The following is a 27,464-nucleotide window of genomic DNA, read 5'->3' on the forward strand; positions in this document are numbered from 1 at the left end:
CCCCCAAAAAAAAAATATGCAATTGGAATACCTCAAAAAGAAAACTCTGTAGTGGGAAATATTTCTGGCAACTGACACCAACTGATATAGCAACTATACCAGTAAACTCCCATCACCCACTGATTATGCAAGGTCCTAACTGGGAATGGTCCCTGTGACACTCTTACTCCCAAATAGTGCCTCAGAGTTACCCAAGAGAGTGGCAGAGGACAAAAGCGAATTGTTAGGGAATTGTTAGAACAGTTTAATTTTATAAAAATAAAATTCGCTTAATTTTATTTTAGGAACACTAATTTAGCCCATTTTTTTTCTACTCTGTAAGGATGTACTGCTCATTTACTTGATCTCCCCCTCTGAAATTTGGTCTTGCATCTCATTGAGATCAGACTAGATGGATAATGAAATAGGAGATGCTGTTTAAAACACAATTAATGGTGAAGAAAATTTATTGCTTATTTAATAAAACACTGCAGCTTACTACAATAGCCATTAAAAGAACTGCAGTCTACAGAACATCTTTACAATGAGTGGCATTTTCTAGAGGGAGTTGGTTCCTTCTATCTCTGGTTTTAGTTGTGCCCCGTCCCTCCCCCTTGTTTTTTAGATCCTCTAAAAGGAGAGATAAGTAAACAATAAAAATACATAAAACTGTGTTTGCTTGAAAATACAAATCAATAAGATTTTTAAATGCTCACTTTTAACTTAAATGTTTTGCCTCATTTTACAAAATAATTTTTTTTTCTTACTTCTATATCACTGTAGTTGTCAGTCCATAGCATAAAGTGTACAAAAATACTACAGACAAAAAAAGCTGACGTATCAAGTTTGATGTCCTGATCAAATTTGAACAGTGCTGAGGTTTTACACAGAAAACAGGCAACTTGACCTCAAACTCCCAGTCTAAGAAGCATGTTCTCCTCCATTTTTGAGAAAATTAACTTCGTTCATCACATCATGATCCCATTCCTCCCAACTGTTTCTGTCACTTTCTTTTCTCTTTGTTCTAATTCTGAATCTTGGAGTGGAGCTGTCAAGGTTTAATGGCACTGTGGGTGCACAAACAACTATGTGAACCAAGTAAACATATGAAAAGATTTTTGGCAGTGTACTTTTTTAAAAAATAAATTTCAAGCATACATCAGAATAAATATATATTAAAAAAATCTAAGAATCTTCTCTACCTCAGATGTCTTGGTAAGCTTTAGTTTTTTAAAGTACAAAATTTGAATGCTGTTATTCAGGGTAACCACAAGATGAAAGTACTTAATTCAACTCACCTGCTTCTCCCCCCCCCCCCCACCCTTTTCTTTTTTCAGAAAATTACATTCCCCCACATAAAGAGATGCTGACAAAACCTGAAAGCTACTAAATATATCACTAAATTCATGAGATGTAAATAACCTCAATAAACAGTAAACAACAGTCTCTGACTTGGAGCATGAATCTCCCAGGGTGCAGGGTGCTCTTAATTTCCTTAGCAGCCACTGTGTCTTCTGAGGAATTCTGCCTGAGAGGATTCTAAATCTTTTAATTTGTTGAAAAGTTCTAATTCTCCCTTTCCAGCCTCCTTCATGTATTTGCCTTCCTGTTCTGTGATCTTCCTGTTCTCTCCCCAAATGGGGTCTCATTTCTCCATTTCATGGATAAATACACATTATGTCTTAATTCCAGAAATCCTGCACTTCCACACTGAAAATAATGTTAGCTATCACAGAAATAGAGTTAAAAAAAAAAAAAAAGAAAAAAAAGAAAAAAAAAAGCACCATTCTGAAGATGGATGGCAAGGCAGTAAAAGTCATCACAAGAAAAATCTGAACTGGCAAGTTTGCCTAGTTTAGACAAACAGCAATATCCTTACATTCCTTCTAAATGATGACCAACATCATATCTATGAGCCATGTATGTTACAGAACTTTTATCTGTAACTCATACATATCTTCAACAGGAATAATTTAATCTGTAGCATGAATGCAATATAGAAAGCCACACTCAAAGATGAGAAAACTTTTGGAAAAGGCGAGGAAGCTGACTAACCTGACCAATAGGCTCTTTTGTCGGGGCCTTTCCTCTTCTAGCGGTGCTTGTGGCCAAAGTGGTGGTTGTTTCCATGACTGATGTTGACATCTCAGACTGCATTGCTGTGGCTGTAGACTCAGTTGTCATAGAGGAAGGCACTTCACCAACAAGTCTCACATTTCCTTCTATAACGATGTTGGCATCATTTTCTGCTGCCATGTTCAGAACTTTCAAGCCATTGTAGTAAAGACCAGAGAGCTGGCCTTGGAAAGGATGGCCACGTTCCTTGCCTCCAATTTTTATAGTTGCTTGGCTATTGAAGATTGTGAGCTGACGCCCTGTAAAGATAATATTATATACATGCAAAAATGTTGACTGTGAACACCATACTCTACAAGAATGATAACAGATTTTCATGGAGTGAATAATGACAGCAATAAACTATAAGAAAAGATTTGACTCATAATTCATTGCTTTTTAATGAGGTGTCCATGAAATGCATACATTTTGAGAGCATTTGCATTTTCTAAATTTGCCACATTTTTAGCGTGTGGTTGCTTTTTTGTGTGTGTGTTTTTTGTTTGTTTGTTTTTGCTAAAAGGCCAATCAAATATATTTGTAAATGCTTCCAGTACCCTCTTCCTTTTACCTGAACACAGTGTTAAGCTTTTTGGTGTGTGTCAAGAATTCCAGGTTTCTATTTCCTTATTTTTTCTTCAAAGACTGCAAACATTTCAAAGATTTTTCCATGTAATACACTGTTGGGCCTATAGCTTTAAGTATGTATATGTGAGTTTATGTATGTATAGACATATACAAATATGTATATACACACAGTTTATCCATATGCAAACATGTCAGTAGGTTAAGAGAATTTTAAAGAATGTTATGCAGTAATATGTCATATTTATATATCAGTGAATAAAATATTTATTTTTTTTTTAATTAAATGTTTCCTTTTTGTATTTAAATGTTTATTTTCTATCAACATACACACTGAAAAGAAACACATGGTTCACACTGAGTATCTCAGAGGCAGATTCAAAAATAGATGTCTGATTGGCTTTCAGCAAGGCTATCAATTAAAATAAAAGATTTTAGATGTAAAAGCGGCTTCAGAAATGATACACATACCGATGGAGAAATCATGGCACATTTCCATTCAACAGAGAAATCCTCAGCAACAGTACCACTCTTAGTAAATAGAAGTCACTTTAGCAGATTGGTTTCTGCTCACAAAAAGCATGCACACAACTTTAAGTTCTGTTTTAATTAGTGTTTGTTCCAAAATCCCCTTAGAAGGTTGCAAACGTTAAAGGGACTTCATTTTGATTGGCAATTCATCTTGCCCACTATTTAAGATTCCTACACTTTAAACAATTTTTTTTTTTTTTTTTCAGGACCATAATGAAGATATCATAACTACATGTATTTTTAGTTAATAATTTAGATGCTGGAGCATGTAATATAATCTATGAATGATTTATAATTTTTTGTTAATGTTTGCTGTGAGTACCTTCATAGATTGAGTTAGTGGATTATATTTAACAGTCCCTTTAACCTTAAGTTATCAGGGTAAGATTATTAAACAGCTGGTACTTCTAGAAATGTAGAGAAATTATTATACAAGGTATGCAAATATTACTCTATATTTTACTATTTTAAATTTGTTTTTAATTTAGTTTTACTGAAATTTATTTTTTATGTTTATTAGTGTTACAGTGAAGTACTACTTGGTTATGTTCAAATTATTTTTTTATTTGAAGTTTTAATCAATGTTTTTTACCTTTGTCGAGTAGCCATTCATCAACTACTCGACCAAGTCGATATGGAATTCGCTGTCTAGCAATCGCCAGGCGCTCGTTATCATTGTTTCCTTTAAAGTTTAAAGAGACATTTCATTGGTTAAAATCTGTAAGGTCAAAGGTTAAAAGTTAATACTTAAAGCTTGAGCTATACAGTTGCCACATGATTTTTTGAAATTTGGAATTTTAAAAAGTGCTACCTGGAACATTTCATGGTTCAGACTTTTCATTCATTCATTTATTTTATTTTAGCAAACAAAATTATTCCTATGTTAATTGAAAATTAGAAATCTGCATTTGAGCTAGGTTATTAAACTTATGTTATAGACAGACCCAAAAAACAAATTTAAACATCATAGAATGGCTTTACAAAAAAATGATCGTTGACCTCAGGGTTTTGTCTTTTTTGATGTTTCTTATTAACTAGTTAAACATGTTCAGGTGAAACAGGTTTAAGTTTTCCAAAGACATCCAACCTCTCACTCCAGATTAGTCATTTACAGAAGAACGCAAGTCTTAATCACCATTTAAGGCACACTTCTGCTGTCTAGAAATAGACCTGCCATAAAATATGTCCTAGTCAGAAAAAAATGCATTCTTATTTGCTTCACTTAAACAAATTCCAGTGATCCAAATATACAATACAGAACAGACCAGGGTATTCACCATTTGTACATTCTCATAGGACATGTTGACCATGTCTTGAAGGAACACCAAGGCTTTGACAAAAGTGACTTGCTGAAAAGTAACCTTGTTCTGGAACGTAGAAACACTTCACAATTTAGCAAGAGGCTATCTTTAGTGGGGTTTCATAAATTAAGAACTATTCAGAACGCTGCAATGCAAAACACAAACTTGTCATATTTGCAAACTATCTATTCTCAGTCTGTTCAGAGGTCCTTGATTGCTTAAAATAAAACAATGACATAAAATAAGGTTGATAGAGTCATGAAAATATCATGAGGAATAATTAGCAAATCACTTTAAATGTTTATTTTTAATTATATATATCGTGTGTGATTTAATGACATAGCTATTATTCCTCAGAAAGACATTCATTACTGTCTTCTATTTCAAATTTCTCATAGGAGATGGTAAACCTCGATATTTACTTCATTGTACGGGTGTTTGGTGGTGGTAGTATTTTAGACCAACAATATCTTTTGCTTTCATTATATTAGTTCATATTATTTTATTTTATTAAAAACAGAACAAAACAAAACAAAACTAAAATAAAATAAAAAGCACTCGAGAGATACAAGAAAAGCAGTCTATCTTGCTTCAATGTGCAAACTATCTTTAAACTATCTTTGACTTTCACCAGCAATGAACTGAGTCTTGTATCTGCAGTGGAAATGGTACAGGGTGCAGTAGCCCATTGTATTGCAGAAATACTTAAGCTAGCAGGATCTTACTGCTAGTTATCAAAACTAAGTATTATCCAAATTCAGGAAATCAATTGTCTAGTTTTTCAGGCAATTATCCCGTCTATCAGCAACACAGGGTTGCAGGGAAGAATCAATTCTGTAGCCCTCAGAAACAGCAAAAGCAACAGCTTCTGTACCAAAAACCATCATGATTTTATGCAGGTATTTATTTTGCAATGCCATGAGCTGCTACTTACCATGTTTCCCTCATTTGGTTTAGCATGTATGTAGTTCACTATGGCAGAAGCCGATCTTTTGAGAGGATGTCCTTCTCCTATCCACCTTCCAATGTACTAGTTGAATTCCATATGCATGTCAATATTAAAAAGTGCATGGGTGTATATATTGAAGTATATACATATATATCTTTCCATATGCACATTTTGTTCTATTCTCAACTTGCAAAAACATTCTCTGCAAAGCAATATTTTACTGAAAATTTCCATTTTCTACTATTTCAGGAAAATGAAAATTTAAAATATAAAGCTTTAGAAAAAGACTTGTGGTATAAGAATACAGAATGTCTTATATGTTTTCCTGTTACGATCTTTGAAATTGATGCTCTTGGGCCTGAAACTAGCTCCTTCAGTTATGACAAACTTTTTGTCACTGAATGCAAATTTCAGAAGTACAGGAAAAATGTGAGAAATGTCATGTGATCAACATGGGACCAAAGATAAGTAGATGCAATCCTCCATGTTTCTCATCAATGAGTTAACAATTGGTATCTCCTGACAGACAGTTATTTTTAAGACTTAAATTTAGCTTTTTATTAAAGTATTTATGCAGTTTTTATTGAGGTATTATCAGTTAATTCAAAGATAAGTGAGAACATCCTATTTCGAAAAGACTTCCTTACCTCAAAAAAAAATGAATCATGAACTTTTGTTGCTGTTGCATATCCTTGTTTTGTTATTCATGTTTAAACAAAAGGAAGGGAGATTCTTCTATGTCATTTATAAGAAAAGGCTAAATAACTGTTCAGAAGAGGTTTTGATGCATAAAGAATCCATTAAATCAATGGAAAGAATTCTCATGTATGTTGATTATCACTCACTCATGAGATTCACAGATCACTCAGTGTCATTTACTGGGTGCCGTTCATGAACTAATGCTCCCTAAACTGCAGAAGCCCCATACAATCACGTCAAACTGAAGAAGTGCTTGCAACTGCATACACCAGGAAGGCATTAAATGCTTTGCTGTTACAAGTGGTCAGCGTATATTAGTTGCACCTGGTGGAAGAACAGTGTAGTCACCACTCTAGATCGCTACCACTATGGCATCTCTCTACTGTAATTTGAGTAATAACACTGGATTTATCCTAGACAAAGTTTATTGCTCCTTTCACTTTTAGTACTTGGTAGCTGCTCCAGGACATCTCCATGGTGATTGTGGAAACTCCTCTGTAAATTAGCAGTATAAATTTAGCCCTGGCCAGCTTATACATTTCTCTGAATTATTTCATTAAAAACTCCATGTGGTACATACGTTTTGGAGAATATTGAACCCTAGTATAATGTGATTCTATCTGTAAATTATGCTTTATACTAACCGCAGTAGCCTTGTACCACTGGGAGCAAAATAAAAATGAAAAGGAAATAACCATTTGATTTGTAAAGGTCACACAAAAAATAATTGCTGATTATGTTAGCCTATCTCTCATCAGAGAGAAAAGTGCATAGTCAAATGCATCTCAATTTGACACTATTACATTAGCTTAAATTCTTCTAATAGATAATATAAATGGAAAGGCTAGGAGGAAATGGTGTGGAACTTTCCAGCTTTAGTTTCAAGGAGAACACACAGATTTACTAATGAGGAAACTAGTAGATGCATAGGTATCTTAACAAGTACATTCAAAAAATTACATAGCACTGAAAATACTGAAAATAACATTATTTAGAACAACAGAATTAAGAACAACAAAAAATCCTAGTATCACACTGAAAATACAAATACATATTTTCAATAACTGATTCTTCCCAAATAGTTGCTTTGAATTCAGCAAAACTATGTGCATTTACTTCATCTGGTAATCTTATCCCTAGTAGGGAAAACAAAAATACTACATATTGTTTTTCTCAGGAGTATTCAGTGACCATTTTTCATGCTTCCTTTATTTTTACTTGTTTTTACCAATAGGGTGAACCACAAGGAACTTCTTCAATACTTCCAAGAAGGTTAATAAATATTTTCATACTCTAAATACACCTGCACCTTTGAGATTTTATTTCTGTAACCCTTTTGAAAGATTAAGTGTTTTGTCAGGCATGCTTTTCAACAGTAATTCACAAGAAACAAATGATATGCCTAAACTTTAATTGTAGACAGATATATGACTACCCAGCATGACACTTCCTGGCTAGATGGCCAAAATTTCTTTGATTAAAAAAGCTGGGTAAAAATGTTTCACTCATGATGTGCACCATGTCATTGTCTAATCTGACTGGACTCTGAACAGAATCATTCTTCTATCAACCAGATAATATTTTGGCACAATGAAGTATTAATTCTGTATGAACAGAAAGACTTCAAGGGAATAACAGTAATTTCAAAGAATCAAGGTAAGCAGAGAGGAGCAGCAAAGGTCAAATCTTTGAGTCAGAGCAAAATGTTGTGGTAAGATTGAGAAGAAGTCCCCAAAAAACTTAATCATACCTTTATATCTATAGGTCATCAGGGACAAACCAACTATGTGAACTTCACTAATATGTATTTTATCCCTCCTGATTTATTATGTTGTCAGTACTGGAGTGTAATTCTATTTTGTTCTCAGAAATAAAGGTGTCAGTTATTGATGTGAAATAGTAGCATCCTTGAAAGAGAATAAGAAGGTTGAAAATTGAGAGTCTGTGAAGAACAACCTGAAGTCTATAGAATATTTTCTTTGAAACAAACCCTTCAACAGAATACAAATTCACCTTGTTAGTCTCAGTGATCTCCTAGGAAAATAAATAAAATACTGAAGTAACTGATGTCTATCTCCATTTATGAACAACCCCCTCTCCCTAGTTTTGCTCATCATGATCTTGACAGTGCTACTTCTGAATCATAACTTCCCTGACATCTGCAGGAGGAAGGCAGAGACCCATGTAATTCCTCCAGATATGGTTAAGGATGAAACCTGACTAAAGTGTCAGCTGCACAGCACAGGATGAAACAACTGTGGCTCTAGGGTATAGAGGCAAGCTGTTCCCATACTGTATCACATGGCCAGGCTAGGAAATGAAAGCCCAATCTCATTAATGACCCATAGTAAAGTCCTCCTAAATCATATATTACTATTACCATGCCTACAGTTGTATGTACAAAGATATATTAATGTTGAAATATGCTGAAAATACAAAGACCGTGGTCTAAAATTTGTACAACACAGAATCATAAAATCATAGAATCATTGAGGTTGGAAAAGACCTCCAAGATCATCTGGTCTAACGATCCCCCTACCATCAATATTACCCACTAAACCATGTCCCTAAGTACAATCTCCAACCTTTCCCTAAAGAGTGGGACAGTGACTCTACCAGCTCCCTGGACAACCTGTTCCAATGCCTAACTACCCTTTCTTAGAATAAATTTCTCCTAATTTCCAACCTGAATCTCCCCTGGTGCAACTTGAGGACGTTCCCTCTAGTCCTGTCAATAGCTACCTGTGAGAAGAGGCTGACCCCCAGCTCCCCACACCTTCCTTTCAGGTAGCTGTAGAGAGCAATAAGGTCTCCCCTGAGCCTCCTCTTCTCCAGACTAAACAACCCCAGTTACCTCAGCCACTCCTCACAGGACTTGTGTTCCAGGCCCTTCACCAGCTCCGTAGCCCTTCTGTGGGCACGCTCCAGGGCCTCGATGTCCTTCTTGTAGTGAGGGGCCCAAAATTCAAGCTCCAGAGCCTCACATCAATTGTGTAAAGGCACCTGGGGAGGTGAGGTGGGTAGGGAGTAGGCTTGCCTGTGATGCCAAACAGGAACCTGTTTACATTTCTCTCCATCTCTTAGGTCCCCTCCCTCTGCTCGACAGCAAGAGGGCAGAGGGTCCACAACTATTTGGGATGTATTGACCTGGGTGCACTGTATTGTCGTGAGAGATTCACTGCGAGTGAATCTCTCATGATTCTGCATGTGCAACTTTTCTCTTACCAGCAAAGGAAGGAGTGATATCTGAAGTGCTATCAATTTAAGTGCTATCAAAGAACAAATACCTGCAGGACTTGCACATGATATTGTCATTCTGGTGTTCTCCCTGGCCCCATGTATTGGCCACATGTGGATGCTTTCAGTGTTGTCACAGTACAAACGTAAATTGATTTTAACAGTGCAACAGATTTGGACTAAGGAGTTTTGAGTATCCAGACATTCTCTAAAGCTATATTAAGATTGAAATTTAAATACTGTCTTTAACCATCATCTAAAGAACTCAGTGGCTACATTGCTTTATTTGACCCAAGACCCATTAGTAAGGTCATTCAGGCTAGACCTCCACATTCATGTACACTGCAGACCCAGAGTATGTTCTTAAACTTTCCAGCCACACTAAGAAGGCATGTGGGCGCACATCTCATCCTGCAGTCCTGCCTGTTGCCTTTGTAAATAGCCTTGCCATTACACAAAGGCATCCTGTCAGCAGCAGCCATCAGTAAGCTTGCCTTTATGCCTGCAAACATATTACCTTTTCTATCACAACACCCTGGGTCCAGGATATACAGGCATAAAACTGGGTTGGATCTGGCAGAAGACAAGGGGTCCAGGTCAGCTCCAGAAAATCAATGGGCTTGTGGGACACACTAAAACTGTACCTAGTGTCATATTTTTGCTGAATGCCTACAAAGTTGACTAGCAAGTATTTGGTCCAGGAACAAGAAAGTTCTGGATGGATCACATAAAACTGCCTATCTTTTGTCTGCTGATAAAGTACACCAGCACTACCCATTACAACACGAATGAGAAGTTAGGAAATAATGGAGGAGTATGCAGTGGTCAGTCTGTAAGACTATTACCCAATAGGGTACATACCCAAAAGGCTGATTTGGGCTTCCTCCAGTGTTGAAAGGAAAGGTAGACACACAATTCTAGGATGTTTATTTTTTGCTGTTGCATATCCTGAACAAACCATACAGTCAGCTTGGTGAAATGATTAAAGTGCAAAGAAACTCTAAAATTAGAGAAAGAATTTGTAGCAAATAAGTGAGGCTGCAACTTTACACTGCTTTACCTTATTACAGAAGAGCTAACCTATAAAAAAGGAAACTGCCATGTACTTTGACTTAAACAAAATTGAATGTGTCAAATCTGCCAAGTTCGTAGTAAATGGCCACAACATATATGGCCTTTTTCTCTCTAGAGGGAATCCCATATTTTTCATAATGCATATTAAGTATCCCAAAAGAATATTCTGTTTACAGACTGACTGACAGCTGTCTTTGTCTGCTGCATTAGTCTACTGCAAAGTGAAATCACGCATTGGTAGCTTATAAAACAATCAAATACAAAGCTACAACCTAGGTTCCCTTAAAGAAGAACCCAATTACTTCATTTATTGAAAGACGTATGTATAATTAGATGCCCATTCCACTGATACTACAAACTGTACTGAAACATCTTGCTCACCTGCAAGTTCCTTGCTTCATGCTTGCATATTAAACAAACTAATCTTAAACCATATTTTTGCAACTTTCTGCAGGATAAAACTGAGAAGTCTCATTAACCTCTCAGGGAGATGTGAACTTTTGCTTCAAATCAACCACCTTCCTCTCTGTTTTGTTTTGGATTATTTTTTAGGGGATTAATTAGTAATTAAACTAAGACTGTATTCTTCCTTACTATAATGCAGTTGGTTTGTGCAGTGCTGGATTGCTTACTTTGAGATTGGTGTATAATATCAAAAGCAAGCAAGAGAGGATGAAAAGCAACAAGGAGATAAGAAAACACAGGACTTGTCTGATAAATTAAAGGTCATATTTTGTTATCAGGCATTTTAAAAAGATCTTTTGTGCTGCCTGTGAAGCATTAAGGGGCTAATATGTATGGCTGTTGCTAAAATAGGGAAGAAAATTGATAGAAATCATTAAAGAGGAAGATTAAAGAATAAAAAATGAATTGTTATAAGTACAGTACCATGTCCCACATCATTCCAACAGTGACATTCTGCAGGTCTCCAAGGTAAAAGGACTCTTAACTGTTTCTAAGTCATAATGTCACAGAATTTAAGGTTACTCTTCTGATAGAACTTTAACCAGAAGTTGACTGTAAGCAGTTTCTTGTTCAATAGATTTTCAACAGCGGGAAAATGGAGAATTTTTCAACCCTACTGTATCTAAAATTAGCTAGATCTGAGATAGCAACTACTGAATATGTTCTTCTGACTTTTGCCCAGGTAGAAATCTGGATGATCTTCATTTCATGCTAGCAAAGAACTACTATATAGAATGTCTCTTGACAGAAACAGTACATTATATAAATGAACAATGGCAAATGGAAAACACCGTGCTCAGCTCTTATTTAAATTTATATCGGTCTCTAATCCCATGAGTATCTAGTATTCAGGTAGAAGCCGTAAATAAGAAAGGTCTTATTAACTACGCACAAACTTCCTAATTAAGTTCAACCACACTGCAAGTGCTGAGGACAGAAAAGGACACACTGTGCAATTGCTCATATCATTGCATTTTAATGTAACTGGTGGAAGGCTTTGGGAAACTGTTTTTCATATATTATTTCTGGACCATTTGCAACATTAAAAAATATTTGAAACAACGTAAAACAAACAAACAACAAAAAACATCTCCAGGGATTAAATTTTGCTCTTGATTATGCAATAATCAACATAATATAATAGAAAATAGTTTGGCCTTCAGTTGTGTTCACCAAAACCACTGCAACTGAGCTGCTCTAACAGACTGTTTGGAAGCAATGTGGGGTATAGTGAGAATAATTTCACAGTCATTAATTGACCAGAGACACAATAAACATAAGAAATTCAAAGCAATCAGCATCAACCCTCATCAACAGCAGACAATCTTGACTGCAACTGCAAAACTTAAAAATGTTGATTTCATGTTCTTTCATGAAGCATGATAACACTAGAGTTCACCACCACTGTGCCCCAATGTCCTGAACAATACAGGTGTTTTGTCACATTAACTGCATCTGCTGAAGCTGTGTCAGCTCATTCTCCTAGGAATATGCACGATTACATGCAAGCCAACAGAAAGAACAAAACTGAGGTCATTATTTGGACAAGCCTTTGCCAAGGAGAAGAAACCAAATGCACCCATACAGATAAAAAATGGCATTTAAGAGAGAAGAACCTGTTCTGTGTCAGCAGTGCAGCAAAAAAGTAGCCTTTGGCCAAAGCAAGCTCCAGACTTTCAGTTCTGTCTAAAAGTAGCATTTCAATTTGTTTATTTATGCCTTGCAGACATTTTACTATAAAAGAATAAGCTATTTCAAATTGAAAGGTTTAAGGTTTAAACTTGTACACAGAGCTGCCTTTTTTTTTTTAAAAAAAAAAAAAACGCTTTTGGCAAGGTATAGAAAAAGAAACTAAATAATAGAAACAGATGCTCACTGAGATAAAAGAAGAGTGGTATTTTAGGACTGCAGAACTACAATGAGCAGTCCACTACACAATATTATAGTGGCCATTGATTTAGTTCTATCTGTTAAAAAGTGAAATAACCTTATTCACCAATTATATATATATATAAGCCTCATTAATATTTTCCACTCAAATTTATCTGTGATATGTAGCATGTCAACATAACTTTTAAGAAACACAACTGTTTTTTGGTAAAATTGCAAAGGGTTTCCAAGGGTTTCCAATTAGCAAAATATTTCCCCCTTGTGATTATTCTTAGCCTTTTTTTTTTTATTTTTTTATTTTTTTTAGTAAAGTCAGAGAAAACAGAATTAGTGTAATTTTTCATTTTGCTTTGAGATTCTGATCTGGAAGAAAATTAAGAACTGTATTGCTCAAACAATGTATTTCTATATTAAAACCTCTTATATTGAGTTACCTTCCTCTATGACTTATAAAGGTCTCAAGGGAGGGGAGAGATGATTATCTTAACATATTTGTCACATTCCTGAAATTTGTGCTTCATGACTCCTCATATAATCTATGTCTAGATGGGAAAAAAGAGCCATTGCTGGATATAGTGCCTGTAAGGGGAGGGGGATAAATATGAGAAATATCTATCTGTTGTCACCTATTATTCCTACTGAAAGTCCATTTCAGTGCACCCTAATCTTCAGAAGCACTTATAGACATGCTGGACATCAACCACAGAAGGAAGTTCTCAAATGTATTGCTAAATCATGGCCTAAAAAGGCCGTTAAGGCTACAGATCTTTGACATTTTCAGTTCTCAGTTGTTTTCAAAGTAAGTAGCCTTTGGGATCCAAAAGGTAAAACCACTTTTTCATTTTCTTTTGCAAGAATACACTTGATGATGCAATATCCAAAAAAATAGATGCTACTTCTACTTCTACACACATATGAGAAGTTAAATAGGGAAAAGAACAACTTTTGAAAGAAAATAACTCTGCTAGCACAATTTACACATCCACTTTTTCTCAGGAAACCACTTGACCTTTTAAATACCTACTGAAACCCACTATATTGAAGGAGTTAGATAAGGGTATTACCATCTTTCCAGCTTTATGAATTCTAGTAGCTTCACTGACATGAAGCACTAATGAATTATTAAAATATAATGCAATATGGTAGTTAAAGTATTTTGATTTTTAAATGATCAGTAGTAAGAATGATGACAATAATACACGTGCACATGAACCCCATGAAACTCAACAAGGCTAAGCACAGGGTCCCTGCACCTGGCTCAGAGCAATCCCCAAAATGAATACAGCTTGGGCTATGAGTGAATTGAAAACAGCTCTGAGGAGAAGGGCCTGGAGGTATTGGTGGATGAGAAAATGAGCATGAGCTGGAATTGCGTGCTTGCAGCCCAGAAAACCAAACATATCCTAGGCTGCGTCAAAAGAAATGTAGCTAGCAGGTTGAGGGAGGTGATTCTACTCCTCTGCTCTGCTCTCGTGAGACCCCACCTGGAATATTACATACAGGTCTGTGGTCCCCAGCATAAGAAGGACATGGACTTGTTAGAGCGGGTCTAGAGGAGGGCTATGAGGATGATCAGTGGGCTGGAGCTCCTCTCCTATGGAGACAGGCTGAGACAGTTGGTGTTGGTAATGGTAATGGTTTTAAACTTAAAGTTGGTAAAGGCTTTAAACTAAAAGCTGGTAATTTATATTATGTATTTGAAGAAATTCTTTACTATGAAGTTGGTCAGAGACTAACACAAGTTGCCCAGAGAAGCTGTGGATGCCCCATCCCTGGATGTGTTCAAGGCCAGGCTGGATGGGGCTTCAGGGAACATGATCTAGTGAAAGGTATCACTGCCCATGACAAGAGGTTTGGAACTAGATGATCTTTAAGGTCCCTTCCAACCCAAACCATTGTATGATTTTCCGATTAACGACTAAAATGTGCCCATGTCTTACTAATAAAAAAATAACTCATTTCAGATTAATAAGCATATTTTCAAGACAAGATTCAGGATTCTAAGAAGGAAGGATTACATCATTCCATCAATCCACTGTCCACCCTCACCCTTGAAAGTACTAGCATGAAATCAATAGATTAAATGGGAAAAGTTAACTATTTACAGTCTTTGCCTTTATTAATGCATGTATGGATTTGACAGTGTTTCCAAAGTAGAACACTAAAGCCCAAAATCACACTCTCACACTCACTCACTCTAAGGCTGAATTAAACCCAGTTAAGTCTAAATATGTCTAAGTGCCGGTATGGATTATTACCATCAGTAAAGCACAAGGCTAAAACGCAGTTCTGATAAAGATTAGAGTAACTACACTTTTTTTTTTTTTTTTTTTTTTTTTTTGTACAGGACACCTATGGCCATCATATCCACAAAGCAATGGCAGATAAGAAAAATGTAAGGGCAGAAGATTATTTGTGAGAAATTCTTGCAACATGGCTCATATCTGGCACTCAGCTGGAAAAGCTGTACACAATCATATTCCACGTATTCCATAGACTGCTCTTTAACTGAAATCAGTTGTTGAAAAAATACATGTAACACACTGTTAACTGAGATAAAAGATAGAATGGCCAAGCAAGCAACTAACTAAAGTCATTTTTGTAGCTACCAGGATTTATGAATGTATATGTATATATATAAGGTGAGAAAGAAAAAGATAAATTATATGTTAAGGTGGGGATAGTATTTTCAGAATTCATTTTCAGCTCTTGTGCAAGCAGATTCTCAATTTAATGCAACAGTACTAACATGTTAAAGCCTTGTATAGTTGCTGTATAGCACAGTATTGTTTCTGGATATAAAAATTACAGAAATTACACCTGGTAACATTTTTATTTTCTGGTATTAATTGCTTAATTCCTGGGAAGGTACAGTTATATCCACATTAGGGACACAATTCTACTACATGAATTAAGTATTCTTATATTGATAATATGCTCTTAATACAGGCAGAGGCATGATCTGATCTATATATCACAGGTTATTAATATTGATCCACTTGACTCACTATTCAGCCAAAAATCTATTGTTTGGTTAATTCATAACCTGTAATGGGCTCAAACAGCTCCTCCAGGAAAATATCTTATATGAACATGATGACACACAAAAAGGAAAATCATGTTAGTAATGTATTTGAAGGCTCACTGTTGAAAGCACACTCTGTTTCTTACTTCAATTTCTTAGTTCTGGTTATGGCTTTCCAGGAACGGCTTAAAAACACTGCAGGCACCTAGTGTTTTCTCCCCCTGAATGTACTTACACTGTGATCGAGTTATTTCTTAATTTTTGTTTTGACACTATAAATCAATATAGAAAGAACCTCTTTTGGGCTCTTTTTACACACCATTTTTTTTTTTTTTCCATAGAACCACAGACTCCAGGTACAGTTACAGGCTTTGATATCTGTTTTAGAGCTGTTTTCAAATTGTTGTAAGGGTGGCAAAATCCTCAGCAGTTCCTACATTTCAGCCTTTTGTGCTCACAGAGCAATTTCCATAATCTCCTTTGTCACGGAAACACATGATGCTTCATCCTCAGCAGTCTGAAAGATAATATCCCTCAAGTGCTTCTCAGAATCCTATATTTTCAGGACATTGTACCTTATATTGCCATAACCTTCACTTTTTGGTCTTAGATCCATTCCTCAGAACTCAGCACTACTGAAGTTTAACTTTCTTTAAATTCTCCTGGCTTCCCAAGCAATCACGCTCACACACCACAGTTTGCCCTGCCTACTACTTACCTTATTTTGTTTAGTTGTTTTTCTATCATGCATCGTCAGTGACAGATGTTATGCAGACTTCCAGGCCACTTATAGAAGTGTTACATATATTCAAGCCCAGTACAACTCTCCCACTGGAGATGTTTCCAGTCAATGAGTGCTAGTCATGGGTAACTATTTGTTGTATGCAATACTGAGTTTATTAACTCAAGCTGATTGATGAAAAACTAATTATATTCACTGCTAATCACATTTACAGAGTATTTACCAGCTATAAACTGCAGGTATCTCTCGTGCAACCATAGCACTGTCTTCAGTCTGAGTTTCTATCATTGCTTAGACAAAAACATGTATGAATTTGCAGGAGAGAGAACTACAGGAGCAGGCCCCTGACATGAGGTGCTCAAGAAACCTTTGGCTGAAAATTGCTGTGAGGCAATTTCTATACTGTGAGGCAATTTCTATACTCTAAAAATGAATGCATATTTTCCAAACTTCTTCGCACATCCAGATACAGTTGAAATAAAATTTTGGTACAGATTGTTCTTTTTGAAAAAAGGCATATTTATTCTTCTCTCCATATTATGCAACTGCAATTTTGAACTTTTAAACCAGAAGTCTGTTAATGCCTAATGCCTATCATCTCTGTAAAACAGGGGAATCTTTTTTTTTTTTTTTTTTTTTTTTTTTTTCTGTATATACACTTAACCTGGAAAACATTGTGTTTCATTTTAATTCTTCATGTCCACTAAATTTGATGCTGCACCAGAAAAGCCATTAGAAGTAGTCCACTGAGGAAAATCAGAACACTAAAATAGAACAGAACAGAATAGTTGGAAGGGACCTAAAAAGATCATCAGATTCAACTGCCTGATCACTTCAGGGCTAACCAAAAGATAAAACATATTTCTTAGGGTATTATCTAAATGCCTCTTGAACGTTGGCAGGTATGAAGCATCAATCACCTCACTAGGAAGCCCATTCCAGTGTTTCTAGTGCAAATAAATTTTTCCTAATGTCCATTCTGAACCGCATCTGGCACTGCATTTTGCTGCTCCCCAAATCACATCTTTGGTTATCAATGAGACTGACTTCTCCCTCTCCACTTGCTCGCCTCAGGAAGTTTGGGACAGCAATGAGGTTGCCTCTTAGCCTTCTCTTTGCCAAACTAGACAACCCAAATGTCCTCAGCCTCTCCTTGAAGGACATGCCTTTACCAGCTTTGTTGCCCTCCTCTGGACACTTTCAAGTATCTTAACATTCTTTTTATAGTGTGGAGCCCAGAACTGCACACAATATTCAAGGTGAGGCTGCACCAATGCTAAATACTGTGGGAGAAACACAGGGAATTCCCAGCCACAGTGTGGCTGGGAAGCTACCTGGCAGAAAAGGACCTGGGGGTATTGGTCAATAGCCAGCTTAATATGAGCCAGCAGTGTGCTCAGTTGGCCAAGAAAGCCGACAGCACCCTGGCTTGTATCAGAAACAGCATGGTCAGCAGGACTAGTAAAGTGATTGTTACAGTGTACTCAGCTCTGGTAAGGCTGAACTTTTTTTGGGGGCCCTCACTGCAAGAAAAAGACATCAAGGTACTGGAGTGTGTCCAAAGAAGGGCAACAAAGTGGGTAAGGAGTCTAGAGAACAGGTTTCATGAGGAATGGTTGAAGGAACTGGGGTTACTTAGCCTAGAAAAATGGAGGCTCAGGGAGACCTTATCTTTCTCTGTAACTACCTCAAAGGAGGTTGTAGCAGGGCAGGGATTGGTGTCGTCTCCTTAGCTACAGGAGATAGGACAAGAGGAAATGGCCTCAAGTGATATCTGAGGAGGTTTAGGTTGGATATTAGGAAAAATTTCTTCACTGAAAGAGTTGTGAAGCATTGGAACAGGCTACCTAGGGAAGTTGTTAAGTCACTGTCCCTGTTAAATCACATTTAAAAGATGGTGCTTAAGGACATGATTCAGTGGTAGACTTGGCAGTGCTAGGTTAGTGGTTGGAGTTGATGATTTTGGAGGCCCTTTCCTACCTCAATGATTCTATGATCACAAACCCCAAAATTCTGGTGGAGGCACCAGTCTGGGAGCAAGACTTTGATGACTGACTTTGATGACCTGGGCTCACCTGTTTCTTATCTTTCCCCATTACGGGGAGAATTGAGGAAAACACTATCTGTGCTTCTCAGTCTTTTAGTCCATTCACATCTTAATTAAACCAATTTCTAAGGCCATTTAATTGCCTTTAATTCAGTTAACAACCACCAGTTAGGGGGGGAAATCAGGATGCGTTTCACTACTTATTCTATGTCTAATAAAGCAATGGGTGTTTGATTTCTGCTTCAAGTGTGTTTGAGATGGTTTGTACTGTAATGTCTAATTTTTGTGCAGCTCATAAGGGTTCTAGGTTGTATAAACCATGCAAGCAATTCACTCTTTTTCTGACAGGTAGGATAGGCTTCAAAAAGAAGACCCTGTGGTTTAGCAACACCTTGCTAGGGTCAAGGTAACTCCTTGAACTTTTTGAGTACTCCTTGAACTTAACTCTGAACTTATTTTTAAGTGCATGATATAATACAATTGTAGAATATAACCACAGAATTGGTTACTATGGAGTTGCCACTAATCACAAATCTGTACTACATAAAAAGTTATCCTGAAAGTGTGGACACCACATTTTTTTTTTTTTAAATATATATTTTTTTAACAATCACGGCTTGAGACTGAAAAAATATAACCACATGGCAAGATGAAGACATGGATGTACATAGCTGCTGGAATATTAAAATACTCTCCTGTGTTTACATGTCTCTCATGAAAGAGTCTAAAGGATGTATATACTCATACATTCAAGACAGCAATGATTTGTGTCCGTCTGGATACCTTGTTAACACAGTTAACCATGAAATCAGGTGTTTGGAACTCTTGAAAATGTATCTAGGACAGAGCAAGTTGCTGTTTTCCCTGCTGCAGTATGAATTGCAGCAACTGTTTCTGAATTAGGTTAATGCAAGTTCTTATCCTGAAGACATAAACTACTATTCTCCTGTCACACCTCACAACACCAGCAAAATAGCTGGGGACATTTGCACAAATGTGTCCCTATATATATATATATATATATACCTCATCTTCCAAGAGCATCTAAATCAGAATGACTTTGCAGAAAAATTAATTTTGTTTTCCGTATGATAGATTGTCTGGTTGGAAGGCTCAACACTACATTGATTTGTTCTGTCCTGAGCAAGGCTCCCGTTTCACACTGACTTCACAGTTGCCCCATCAGCCAATGGAAACAAACAGCATTACGGGAGGAGCACATGACGGAAGTACACTATCACGCTCTTCTCTTGCATGCTCTATCAGCCAATGGCAGCATCAATATCAGCGTTAGAGGAAATGCATGTGGATGCCCACCAAGTCATCTAAAACAAGGAGCAAAGTCACAACCATGCCAATGCTTATTTGTTAGTATTTGTTGCACACAAGTAGTTTTACTGAAGTTAGTAGATATTAGTTTGGCTTAGTGAGTGACATGTTACATAAAATCCTGCATAACCTCAAACAAGTCAGCTATGAACCTACTGGAGGGCAGGCTGAAAGGAAAGAGAAATAATGGAATATGATACTTGGCTTTGACAACATGCTTCTGCCAGACTGACAAATATATTTTAAGAAATTGATTCTATAAGTATTACAATGTAAAGAAGGTACTGAGTATTAAAAATATAATTTGATTGAATTATTTTCTTTTTAACCAACACCACATTTAATACTTGATTTTTAATTTATGCTACTACATTGGGTAATTTATGATATTGCAGGTTACATGGAAAATTTGCCTGTAAGGTTCAAACCAAATAAATGTGTGGAAAAGAATCTCTTTGTATTAGCAATATTTCATCTTTTGTGATCTGTCTTTTAATGGGATTGTTAATAATCACTTTCCTGAAGAGGTGAATGGGGGAAACTGCTGTGACAGATTTGCCATGTCTCATTGTGCGATCTGTTTTCACTTCCACTTTCCAGTTCCTTCCACTAACTTGAATCTCCACAACTTGTGGTCTTAAACTCTGTTTTCATATCACCTTATGCCTAATTCTTGTAAACAGGTATAGGTGCTATCCTTTACCACAAGACAGAAAAAGAGTAGATATTGGTTTCAGTTAGTATTTTACAGCACCTCTTTCTGACTCATTGCTCATTTGACATTTTCTTTCTCCTTCTGAACTAGATGCATTGTGCCATCTTGCTGTATTTAACTGAAAGGTGTAATGCCTTCTGTGATCAAGTAATGACAACTGTACCACACATTTTATCAAGATCTGAACTTAATTACAGGATCTATCAAGTCTAAGAAGGGATGAGCCTTTGTATTTCACCAGGATATCCAAGATGAAAAATAAAGAAAAAAAAGAAAATCTGTCTGCTGACTTAGAGAAGCACTATTATCTAGCATTATCTGACAGAAAATAAAATAAAATAAAATAAAATGATAAGCTGTCAAATTAAAAAGCTGATTTGGGAAACTCTACTGAAACCACTTTTTGAAGATTACTTTAGTCTTGTATGGGTATTATCTAGGCTCTTTATTTAAAGAAGACAGCAGGACAGAACAATTTGTTAATCTCTCAAAGGGTGGGGCATTTTATTATTATTTTTAAAGTTATTTCATTGACTTTAGATAAGCTGGAAACGGATTTCCTCCAAAGAGAAAGGGAAAATAAATCACCATTTTTGTTAGAATCAATCTTGCACATTTACAATAAAATAGTACTGGAACCTAGATACATTGGATCATGACTAAACAGTAATCAGAGTTGTATCCATCAGAAAAAGATGGAAGAAATCAGTTGTGCAACTATATATTAATAAAGGTAAGGTAGCATGCTGGCCTAGTTATATCCATCACTTAAATGGTAGTTTATGTCTCAGAAAGTCTGATTATTTTTTAATCTATTTTGATTCCTGCTAAATTAGTTTCTTGCACCTTACTATGCTCTGGAGGACTTGATGAAGTGATTGTGTCACAGATTTCCTTTGCTTTATTTTTAAATTGTTTTACTTACTGCTAAAATGCCTTCTTTCATTCATGTTATAACCAAATTTTATGAATACAAGTAGAGATCGGCTTCCTATAATACTCATTGAAGATTTTGTCCAGTGGAAACAAATGAGAAATAATGCTATTTTAACTTGACTTTGAATAAATAATGAAAGCAGTAGAGAAAAGTTAATTGTACGAGACATTTTTGGATTGAGTGATCGTGAGTTGATTCAAATTAATACAAGGACAACTAAAAATAAGCCTGTAAGTCAAATTCTTGATTTCAAAAGAACAAAATTTGATAAAGTGAAGGAAACCACATTACGTAATCAGTCTGAGGGGTTGATGGACTCAGCCAGGAAGGTCATCTGGAAATACGTAAAGGTAAAAGCAGAAAAATATATATATATATATTTGGACTTGCATCTGCAAGGTTAAAAACAGGCTGAATAACTACTAGGCTGAATAACTATGCTATCATATTGCAGAAAGAAGGTAAAACAACAGACTTGATCCGCAAAAAAAACCAATGCATTTCAGAATTAGAAACATAAATGAGATGCCAAAACTCAAGCTACAATGTCTAAGGAAGTAAAATAAATTTTAAAGCCAAAGGATCTTGAGACATGTAAACAAAAAGATATCTGGGTACCTGTGGTGTCAAGATAAAAAGCGTAAAGTCTAATAAAAGAGGTTTCAGGGCCCTGGGAAGATGCCTGAAGGATTGAGAAGCACAGGTAAAGTTTTCCTCAATCCTCACAGTAATGTGGAGACACTTGGAAAAAAATCAGGCGAGCCTAGGTCATTAATGACTATCGAATGAAGGAAAAAAGTCTGGAAAAAAAAAAAAAAAAGTGAAGATGATGGGTTTCCAGATAAATAAATCAATCAATAAAATGACTCATAATATTTCAGCATGGAAAACACCCTGAAATTCCCAGGTCCCAACTGCAATAGCCATGGAGGTTTAAAAAATGACCCTACAGCAAATGCAAAGCAAGGCAAATGCTGAACAACCATTTACTTGTTAGGTTCCTACCTCCTTCCCCATTATCATTTTGCATGGATATGTTGATAACAGACTGTCTGTCCATTTTATTAGAATATTCAAAGGCATGTTTGTGAAAGAGCCCAAGATCTCTTCTGGACACAACACTGAGGCCCAAGAAACTGATCTTTAATTGTATTCAGATGTAGCTGTAGGGGCTTGAATTTGGAAGGTATTTATAAGCCTAATGGTATGCATGTTAGACACTTACATGGATTTCTTGAGAAATACTAATCCATTCTGGAGAAACAAGTGTACCAACACAAATGTCATCTGTTAATTTTACGTTCAATCTCAACTTACAAAATTGAGACAAATGGATACCACTTATTCAAAATAAGGTACATTGTAATAGCTGACTCTCAGCATATAATTTAAAGTCAGGTGTATCCCATGTAAAGGTGGCACTGCCTAGCTTCTAGAACACAGACAACAAGAGAAGCATTTAAATGTGATGTTCCCTTCATCTAGCTCTCAGATGTTCTGTGATTAGTATCTAATTTAGCACACAGATTCAGGGAAAGTCCCTAAGACACCTGTGCTCTCAGGGTATTACCTTTAAGTGATAAAGAAAAAACAACAACAACAACAACAAAAATAAAAATAAAATTAAAAATAAAAAACAAATTCATCGCAGAACTATTATGTATTATACTCAAGTCCTAAGAACTTCAGCTGCCAATTGCCATATCACAGAGCTATTCAGCACTGACCGTATCATTAGCCTCTGGTTCGATCTTCTGCCAATATACAAGGATTATCGCATAGATACTTCTTTGGTGTGTGTGCTCATTCATAATTTATATTCCACAATCACAGAGACACATCTGTTCCAGAAGTAGTATTTTGGACCATCTTTGTGTCAATCGCTTGTGTGAGATGCCTGTGCCATCAAATGCAGGTCTATGAGATATGGCTATGACAACATGTGCTTAACTGTGGAGCACGAGTACAGCTGCAATTTAGTATTAAAGTTATGTAATTAGTTACGCTTTCCTAAGGCTGGCCAGAAAGAACTGGGTTTAAGTGGGAAGGATTTGTTATAGATATTTGTCTACTGCAGACTGTGTCTTCCAAACTGCTTCTGGGTCTCAGGAATTGCTAAGTATTCTCAGCAGTGTGAGTAGCTCTGAAACCATAGACCGATAGGCCAATATCTAGTAGATCATCTTATATCCATATGTAACAACCTGATTTATGATGAAAATCCTGAAGGGAAGGTTCACTCTAGGTAAAATGCCTTTTTTTTTTTTTTTTTTTAACGGTCAGCATTGGGCAAATTCCCTCTGACAGAATAAAGCATAGTGTTATTCACAGAAAAATAATTTTGAAAATCTTTCACAATAAATGGTGATTATTTTGGTTTTAGAAAGTCAACTAGCTTTTTCTGATATACTTTCCTAGACTGGTAAAGTGTACATCCTTTGCTACTAAAGGAAAAAAAATAGAAAATTAATAAAATGTTTTTCTTATTATGAGATATGGTTATGAATATTGCTGTGAGAAAGGTGTTGTGTACACACACACACACCTGACTTGAACTGAAATAGATTTTAATTCAGGTAAGGAAGAAAAGGTTGCTTCAAATTAAATGAAATGCTTTGTTCTCAGATCACTATAATTGCTTATAAACACTGGGCAATCCTGACATGAAAATTTAGAACATTTTATTTATAAAACACTGAAATTAATATTTTGACATTACTAAACCCAATTTCTTGTCATTCTGTTATCCTGTTTCGCCTTTGGCCATAATTATTAGTTCACTTTGATCCAAATTAACAAGTCCTTTGGTTTCTTCCCATAAATGCATTAGCAAATCTATATTTCATTCTGTAACTGTTACCTAACTAAATTTACAAAAGCAGCCAATTCACAGTAGTAGCTGGAGTTGCTATTGTGGTGCAGTACCATAGCCACAAAAGCTGACAGGCATTCAAAAGAGCAAAAAAAAAAAAAAAAAAAAAAAAATTGAAACAGAGAAGATAAGAAAATCATAGAATCGCAGAATCATAGAAACACAAGGTTGGAAAGGACCTACATGATCTTCTAGTCCAACCATCCTCCTATCACCAATACTACCCACTAAGCTACCAAATCATATCTTGTAGCACAGTGTCCAGGCCGTTCCAGTGCCTGACCACTCTGAGAGAAAAAGTTTTTCCTGATATCTAATCTAAATCTCCCCAGGTGCAACTTGTCATTCCCTTGAGTCCTATCATTAGTTATATGAGAGAAGAGGCCGACCCCCTCCTCATCACAACCTCCCTTCAGGAAGTTGTAGAGTGCAATGAGGTCCTCTTCTCCAGACTAAACAAACCCAGCTCCCTCAGCTGTTCCTCACAGGATTTGTGCTCCACACCCCTCACCAGTTTTGTTGCCCATCTCTGGACATGCTCCAGGGCCTCGATGTCTTGTAGTGAGGGGCGCAAAACTGAACAAAGTACTCAAGGCGCAGCCTCACCACAGCAGAGTACAGGGGGATGATCACCCCCCTGATCCTCCTGGCTACACTATTCCTGATACAAGCCAGGATGCCATTGGCCTTCTTGGCCACCTGGGCATACTGCCAGCTCATGTTCAGTCAAGCATCGATGAACACTCCCAGGTCCCTTTCCTCTTCACAGTCTTCTAGTCACTTGGCCCAAGCTTATAGCACTGCATGGGGTTATTGTGGCCAAAGTGCAGGACCCGGCACTTGGCCTTGTTATACTTCATCCTATTTGCCTTAGCCCAGCAGTCCAGTCTGTCCAGATCCCTCTGAAGGGCCACCCTACCCTCAGGCAGATCAACACTACCTCCCAACTTGCTGTTGTCTGCAAACTTAGTGAAGGTACACTCAATCCCCCCATCCAGGTCATCAATAAAGATATTAAACAAGATAGGCCCCAGTACTGACCCCTGGGGAACACCACTTGTAACGGAACACCAGCTGGACTTAACTCCATTAACCACAACCCGCTGGGCATGGCCCTCCAGCCAGTTCTTTACCCAGAGAAGAGTATACCTGTCCAGGCCATGGGCAGCCAGTTTCCCCAGAAGAATACTGTGGGAGACAGTGTCAAAGGCTTTGCTGAATATAAGTGGACTACATCAACAGCCCTTCCCTCATCTACCAGTCTGGTCACACAATCATAGAAGGAGATGAGGTTGCACAAGCACGACCTGCCTTTCATGAACCTGTGCTGGCTGGGCCTGATCCCCTGGATGCCACGCAAGTGCCAGGTGATCTCACCCAAGATGATTTGCTCCATAACTTTCTCTGGAAATGCGGTTGGGCTGACAGGCCTGTAGTTCCCTGGGTCAGCCCTTCTTGTAGATGGGAGTCACATCAGCAAGCCTCCAGTCCTCTGGGACCTCTCCAAACAACCATGACCACTGGTTGACAGTGGAAAGAGGCTTGGCAATCAGCTCTGCCAGCACCCTCAGCACCCAAAGGGTGGAGCTTGTCTGGTCCCATGGATTTCTGACATTCCAGATGGATGAGCAGGTCTCTAACTGTCTCTTCTTGGATCACAGGGTGGGATTCTCTACCTGAATCATAGGGGATGTCCAGGTCAGGGAGTAAAGTACCCTGAGGATAACTGATCTGACTACTAAAGACAGATGTAAAGAAGGCATTGACAACCTCAGCCTTAACCTTATCCTCAGCGATCACATTCCCTGCTGCATTAAGTAAAGGATGGAAATTTTCCTTGGTTCTTGTCTTGCTGTTAATATATTTGTAAAATGATTTCTTGTTCTCTTTTACTGCAGTGGCCAATCTGAGTTCAAGATGGGCTTTTGCCTTCCTAACTTCCTCTCTGCATACGTCAGCAACTTCCTTGTAGTCACCCCAAGTAGCCTGTCCCTTCTTCCAGCAGACGTAGACTCTCTTTTTCTCCCCAGAGTCTCAAAAACAGTTCCCGCTTCATCCATGCCATTGTTCTTTCACTCCAGCTCGCCTTATGGGACTCAGGAACAGCCTGCTCCTGTGCCTTTGGGTTTTCCTTCTTGAAGAGCATCCAGGCTTCCTGGGCTCCTTTGCCCTTCAGGAGTGACCCCCGAGGGACACCTGCAACAAGTGTCCTGAATAGGTTGAAGTCTGCCTTCCAGAAGTTCAAGACAGCAGTTTTGCTAATTACTTTTCTGATATCACCAAGGATAGAAAACTCTACAATTTCATGGTCATTTTGAAGAAACCAAATGAAATTTAACAAGAGCAAGTGTAGAGTCCTGCACCTGGGAAGGAACAACCGCTATCCATATATATCCAAATAGCTATCCGAAAAATAGGCCAGGGTGAAATATTAAAGTTCTGCAGGAAGATGCAGGGAAATGGCAAACATTAAATAAGCTTAACATCAGATTTAGTTAAGATAGATGGAACATACAAATGCATTACAGATCTGGGCATTTTAGTCAGCTATCAAAAAACTATAATATGATATTCCTAATCATAGGGCTACCCATTGGCAACTGACAGAATGAGAAAAGGGGAAAGCAGGATGAACATTTAAGAAAGGGCAGAAATTGAAGTGTGCATACCCATAGCTCTAGCATTGCACTCAGACGAACAGCAAGAGAGGAACTTTGCAGTCACACACACACACAGAAACACTTTGACAGGAATCCAAAAGCTTGTACGTACTAAAATGTAAACCCATGTTTCTGAAAATCATCCAGCCCTTTGAGCTAGCAGGTTCCACAGAATCATAGAATCATTCAGATCGGAAAAGATCTCTAAAATCATCTAGTCCAACTTTTAATCCAGTACTAAAGTCCACCACTAAACCATGCTACTATGTTCTACGTCCACATTTCTTGAAGACCTCCAGGGATGATGACTCA

General features: G+C 37.1%; 1 protein-coding gene across 36 annotated transcripts in view; it reads right to left on the reverse strand.

Annotated features, from left to right (window-relative positions):
* NRXN1 (neurexin 1) overlaps positions 1 to 27,464 on the reverse strand; it is a 712,085-nt gene that overhangs the window by 89,250 nt on the left and 595,371 nt on the right. For 23 of the 36 annotated variants that reach the window (XM_035320187.1, XM_035320183.1, XM_035320178.1 and 20 more), the window contains 2 exons: positions 3,803 to 3,892; positions 2,035 to 2,354 (listed from right to left, as the gene is read on the reverse strand). In XM_035320187.1, the coding sequence (XP_035176078.1) occupies positions 2,035 to 2,354; positions 3,803 to 3,892 (410 nt within the window). The remainder of the gene's footprint in view (positions 1 to 2,034; positions 2,355 to 3,802; positions 3,893 to 27,464) is intronic. The other 13 variants (XM_035320198.1, XM_035320199.1, XM_035320214.1 and 10 more) reach the window with 1 other exon arrangement.

The sequence above is a fragment of the Oxyura jamaicensis genome, chromosome 3, assembly GCF_011077185.1.
Source record: "Oxyura jamaicensis isolate SHBP4307 breed ruddy duck chromosome 3, BPBGC_Ojam_1.0, whole genome shotgun sequence".
In the NCBI taxonomy this organism is placed as follows: domain Eukaryota; kingdom Metazoa; phylum Chordata; class Aves; order Anseriformes; family Anatidae; genus Oxyura; species Oxyura jamaicensis.